Raw genomic sequence first — 6,090 nt, forward strand, 5'->3', positions numbered from 1 at the left:
TTCGGGGGTGTTGTGCCAGGCAGAAGGTTGATGGCGCAGTCATATGGTCTGTGTGGTGGCAGAGACGTGGCCTTGGACTTGTTGAACACCTCTCTCAAGTTGTGATAACAGGCAGGAACATTGGATATGTCGGGGGCGGTGCTGGAAGCTCCCCGGTCGATTGGCAAGATAGCTCCCTTTAGGCAGGTCCGATGGCAGCCCCTCCCCCACTCGCGTATTGTGCCTGTTTCCCAGTCCAGTTGGGGGTTATGAAGACGGAGCCACGGAAATCCAAGGATGAGTGGTTGGCCGGGTGAGGGTAGGACATGGAACTGGATGGACTCCTGGTGGTTTCCTGACAGCAGAATTGTCACAGGGGCCGTGATGTGAGTGATGGTGCCGAGACGGTGTCCATCCAGGGCTCGTGCAGGAACGGGTGGAGTGAGTTGTTGACGGCTCACGCCCAGTTGCCGCGCGAGCTCTGTGTCCATTATGTTTGTTTCGGCTCCAGAATCCACTAGGGCGGCCAGGGTGTGAGTTGTGTCGGAAAGTCGAAGGCGGAGCTGAAGCAGGGGTTTTCGGATGGGGGGAGACTGAAGATGTATTGAGCTCACCCGGATCTCCCCTACACCTGGTGAGCTGCGGCTTTTGACGAGCTTGACAGGCGGGGGGGTGGAACGTGGAGGACTCCCCCCGAATGCGGATGGCTGGTTGACTCAGACGCCCTCTCTCTCTTCTGCGGGTCTGGATACGCCGATCAATGCGAACGGCAAGGGCAATGGCGTCATCAAGTGTCTTGGGCTGCTCATGAGAGACGAGCTCGTCTTTAATGTAGTCCGCCAGGCTGTGGAGGAAGGTGTGCACCAGTGCCTCGGAGTTCCACGAGCTGTGACTTGCCAGGGTACGAAAGACTATGGAGAAGTCTGCCACCGTCCGATTGCCCTGGCGGGTGGTCAGCAGTGCCTGTGATGCTTCGGTTGTTGTTGAACCTAAGTCAAAGACCTTTAACATCTCCTCTTTGAAGGCACTGAAGGAGGCACAGGCTGGGGTCTGCCGGTCGAACTCTGCCGCTCCCCACAACCGAGCTCGGCCGGTGAGATGGGTAATGACGTAACCCACCCTGGCTCCCTCCCTCGAGAAGGTCCTGGGCTGTAATGCGAACTGCACTCGGCAGCTGGTCAGGAAGGCTCGAATCTGCTTCGGGTCACCGTCAAAGCGTTCCGGATGGCCAATCCTCGGTTCTGGAGGCGGTACTGCCGGAACTGCAGCGTTGGACCCTGAAGCAGCTGGAGAAGACACAACAGCGGGATGGAGTAGGGCAGACGGTACTGGAACAGACGAAGCAGGAGTGGCTGCATTGGTGAGTAGCAGCAGGACGTGGGCTAGTAGTGGTTGTTGCTGGTTAAATTGTTGTTGTTGGTGGCTGAGTTGGAGCAGGGAAGCGATATCGCCGGTCATCCGATTGATGTCTCCCTCAGTGCGTTCCAGTTGCTGTAGGACAGACATCTCAGTCTCTACCTGCATGCTGGTCTGAGCGTGCGCTGGGTCCATGATGGTCAGATCATTCTGTCAGGACAGACAGACGAGGACCCAGGAGCGCAATTTCGAGATCAAGGTTTTATTGAAAACACACACACACAACAGGGCCGAATGAGGCACGGCAGTAGTACAGTTCAGGGATATTCTAAACTCGTAAGGCGGAAGGCAAGTCGGGTTTACCGGGGCTGGAGATCAGAGTAGTAGTAACAGATCACAGATCAGGAGTCAGAGTTGAAAGCAGACAGGTAGGTAGGTAGGTAGGTAGGTAGGCAGGCAGGCAGGCAGGCAGGATTTCCGATGTAGGCTTGCAGATGATCTGACAAGTGTGGACTGAAAAACAGGGCTTTCTATACAGGGCATGATGAGTAGTAAATGCAGTGCAGCTGGTAAGTTAACGAGGGTGGAGCAGAGACAGGTGGAGGTAATTGAAAACAATTAGTGGTGTTACCAGGCAGGGAGAGGGCTCATGACACTTCCTTTTCATGTCTAGACAAAGTCAAACCAAAAGAAATCTATCAAACTACAGATGCGCCCTATGGTACCACCTACGGTACCACCTACTCTACCACCGACTGTACCACCTACTGTACCACCTACTCTACCACCCACGGTACCACCTACGGTACCATCTACTCTACCACCTACTCTACCACCTACGGTACCACCTATTGTACCACCTACTGTTCCTCCCACGGGTCTTCAGTTCCATCAGGCCTACCCACGCAACTATCAATTTATTATGGATAACAAAGAGGTGTGCAAGACCAAGACCCCATTCCTGGTCCTGATGGTTCCAGTGGAACCAAAAAATGTGAACGCTCGGGACGCCATCCGGCAGACATGGGGCAACGGCAGCCTGGTTCAGGGCGAGGTGGTGCTTACTCTGTACATGCTGGGCCTCTATAGAGGAGCTGATGTCGATCAGCTGCAGGAGAAGCTCAAACAGGAGAATCTACAGCACCAAACTTGATCCAGAGTGACTTCATGGACACGTACCTCAATCTGACCGTCAAAACCATGGTGATCATGGACTGGCTGGCCACACGCTGCCCTACAGCAGCATACGCTATGAAGGTTGACTCGGACATGTAATTTAGTCATCATGCTACATAAGCCAGACATCCCCAAGCTGAACTACCTGACAGGGATGCTTATGTGGAACATTCCGGTCATCCGCTCAAAGAACTCCAAGTGGTACGTCCCTGAGGAGATGTACCCAGAACATCTATACCCCACCTACACCCTGGGCATGGGATACATCTTCTCCAACAATCTTCCACTGAGATTTGTGTAGGCCTCAAAATCAATCCAACCCTTTAACATAGAGGATGCTTATATTGGAATATGCATGAAAAAGCTCGGACTTGCTCCCAAATCATCGCCAGACCCCTCCCAGTTCAAGGCCTATAACACAAGATATAATCGCTGCGAATACTCCAAGATCATCACATACATTCTTGGGTCTTCACAAGAGTTGATGAAACACTGGACAGACTTGAAGAAGCCTGAACCCCCTTGTTAGGACACTGAGAAATCTCTTGGGTGGTTAGGGAACTGAAAGGTTAACTTATTTATGGTGGAAGATTCTCAGGACATCCTCATTTCAGAATCAAGCCTTGGATCAGCAACGTGTATTTAAATATACAAAGGAAATGTTTATTCGTACTGACGGTGGAAATGTGAATGAGGGAAATTAAAGGTAACCTTTTGATAACTAATGGTGTAGAGCAGCGTTACCACCTGTGTAGTACGGTGCCCTCCAGAATTATTGGCACCCCTTTAGTAAAAATTTGCAAAACAGGCTGTAAAATGTCTTTTATTGTTTATTGTCTTAGCCTTTCACTAAAAATATTCACACAAATCTGACCTTTTCACTGAAGTAAAATTATTTTTTTTACTTTAAATAAATACATTTAATATTGTGTGCAGCCTCCTTTTGCCAGGATTACAGCTCTGAGTCTTCTCCTGTGACGCCTGATGAGGTTGGTGGCATGGGATCTGAGACCATTCTTCCACATCTCTCCAGATCCTTCAGATTCAGACTCTCCTCTTCAGCTCATCCCACACATGTTCTATAGGATTTAGGTCTGGGGACTGTGATGGCAAAACCTTTATTCTGTGGTCAGTAAACCATTGTTGTGTAGATTTTGAGGTTTGATTTGGATCAGTGTCCTGGTGGAAGGTCCAACCACGGCCCATTTTAAGCTTCCGGGCCGAGGCTGTTAGGCTTTCATTTAATATCTGCTGGTATTTGATAGAATCCTTGATACCATGTATCCTAACAAGTTGTCCTGGGCCTTTGGAAGAAAAACAGCCCCACAACATCAAAGATCCACCACCATACTTCACAGTGGGTATGAGGTGCTTCTCTGCATGGCTAAGAAGCTCTATTTTGGTCTCATCTGACCATATAACCCTGTCCCAATCAAAGTCCCAGTAACGTTTGGCATACTGGAGGCGCTTTCGTTTGTTGTTCATTGACAGCAATGGCTTTTTTCTGGCAACCCTCCCAAACAATTGATGATGACGTCTGATGGTCGTTTTGGAGACTTTCTGACCCCAAGACTCAACTAACCTGAAACTCTCCAGCTGTGATCCTTGGAGATTCTTTTGCCAGTCGAACCATCCTCCTCATGGTTTGTGTCAGTGTACACACACGTCCTCCTCACTGTCTGTTGGCGTCAGTGTATACACGTCCTCCTCACGATGTGTGTCAGTGTACACATGTCCTCTTCCAGGCTTATTCTTAAAATCTCCTGTTGTTTTAAACTTCTTAATTATTGCCCTGATAGTGGAAATGGGAATTTTCAACTGTTTCAAGATTTTCTTATATCCATTTCCTAATTTGTGCAGCTCAACAACTTTTCGTCGCAGATCATCACTGTGTTCTCGGGTCTTTCCCACAGTGAAGAATGACAAAACGAATTTTGGCCTGTGTCACCTCATATTAATACCCCAGTGAAACAGGAAGTCAGGGTGGACACTGAAGAGTTCCTGATCAAACAGGTGAACCTAAAGATGTAAGATATGTAAGATATGTCTCAGTTCTGCTGCTAAAGTAAATCTATACATAAAAACACATAATATTATGTTTGTCCCCTAATATACATAGTTGTGGGTCCCTGCTCCATCTCTCCATCAGTTTGGGGGTCCTTGGCCTGAAAAGCGTTGAAGACCCCTGCTCTAGGGTCTTTATTTGGAGACGTTGAGGTAGGCTACGCTGCATCTGACTGTACTGTACTCTGTATAAACCTCTTGGCCCAGAAAACAATAATTCACCATTTCTGCCTGTTCTGTTTGTTACATCCTAATATTAGACTTACAGATTTACATCTTGAATTTACATTTGCATCGTTATCTTTTAAGTGGGCGCTTAGGCCAGGAACAGAAATCAATATTTGGCCATTTCTGCCAGTTTTACCTTTACTTGTTTACAGATCTACACATAACTACAAGGTCATGCACTGTATTAGAGTTTACAATTATTTTATTTTAATTTACTTTAAGAGCAACAGATACATAAATATGTTTTTGTAATATGTGGGCATACCAATAAAATACTGCAATGTCAAACGGTTAACTGTTAAGTAGTGTTGTGTGATTATATTTTTATAAAATTAGTAATAGAAATAAAGTACAGATTGTCTTGCTGTGTAACTGCTTAAAAAAGTTTGTCCCGTGACTTCTTATTTTGTTCTGTATATGGCCCACAATCAAAAAGGTCTGTCCCCTCCTGGTATAAGGCAGAAGGGGACAGACTGTAGACATTTGGGTATAGAGAGAACTGTTCGTTTCTTTCCCTGCTCCCTATCAGCACCACACTCCAGCATAGGTGGCGGTAATGCGCCTGGACGCTTGTTACTACGCGCCTTTAGATAAAGACGAGGCAGTCGTAGCTGTTAGCTTGACAGCTAAGTTGGACAGTTGTGTTGTGTCTCTGTGAACAAGGTCATGTTACATGGCGAGTAGCACGGTCACCATGCTTTGTGTATGCTGGCTAAGATGTTAATAACGTTGTGCTACGTCTATCTGTGGGTGCGCTTTCACAAGTGCTACTCGGTGCTGATCCGCGACAGCCTGTCCAGACTGAACAGCAGCAGCTTCAGCTTCAGACTCTGCTCCAGCTCGGCCTCAGCACCAGCCTCAGCATCGCCGGCTGGACGCCACACAGCCGCACGCCGGCAGCCCAGTCCGCCTCCACACGAGGACAACGTCTTCCTTCAGCTGGGAGACAAGGCTGTCTATGTCACGGAGCCTCAGGTTGGATACTTAGAAATGACATGAGATCAGATGTTGACAGTCAGTGACTGATGCTGCCTGGGCCTGACACAGACCCACAGCCTTGTTTCCATGTCTCATCTCGCTCCTGAACTACTGCTTAGAACCACAGCGGTGCAAGGATCACTCTGGTCTTTTACTTAAGTACAATAGCAGTACCATAGTGTAGAAACACTATGCTAAGTATTAATCCTGCTTTCAAAACTTTACTTAAGTCAAAGTACAAACCTATTAGCATTAATATTCCCTAAAGCACTCAACTTTATTAGTTGTGATTTAAGAAGATTGAATAAG

The 6,090-nt window shown here is 47.8% G+C and overlaps 1 protein-coding gene and 1 pseudogene across 2 annotated transcripts in view; both read left to right on the forward strand.

The window, feature by feature from the left end:
- The first annotated feature begins 2,053 nt into the window (after positions 1 to 2,053).
- Positions 2,054 to 3,040, forward strand: LOC115018722 (beta-1,3-galactosyltransferase 2-like; annotated as a pseudogene).
- Positions 3,041 to 5,337: 2,297 nt separating this feature from the next.
- hlcs (holocarboxylase synthetase (biotin-(proprionyl-CoA-carboxylase (ATP-hydrolysing)) ligase)) overlaps positions 5,338 to 6,090 on the forward strand; it is a 40,806-nt gene continuing 40,053 nt past the window's right edge. The window contains exon 1 of one of the 2 annotated variants that reach the window (XM_029448680.1): positions 5,338 to 5,778. In XM_029448680.1, coding sequence (XP_029304540.1) covers positions 5,509 to 5,778 — 270 coding nt within the window. In that variant the 5' untranslated portion in view covers positions 5,338 to 5,508. The remainder of the gene's footprint in view (positions 5,779 to 6,090) is intronic. The other variant, XM_029448679.1, reaches the window with a different exon arrangement.

The sequence above is a fragment of the Cottoperca gobio genome, chromosome 14, assembly GCF_900634415.1.
Source record: "Cottoperca gobio chromosome 14, fCotGob3.1, whole genome shotgun sequence".
NCBI lineage: Eukaryota > Metazoa > Chordata > Actinopteri > Perciformes > Bovichtidae > Cottoperca > Cottoperca gobio.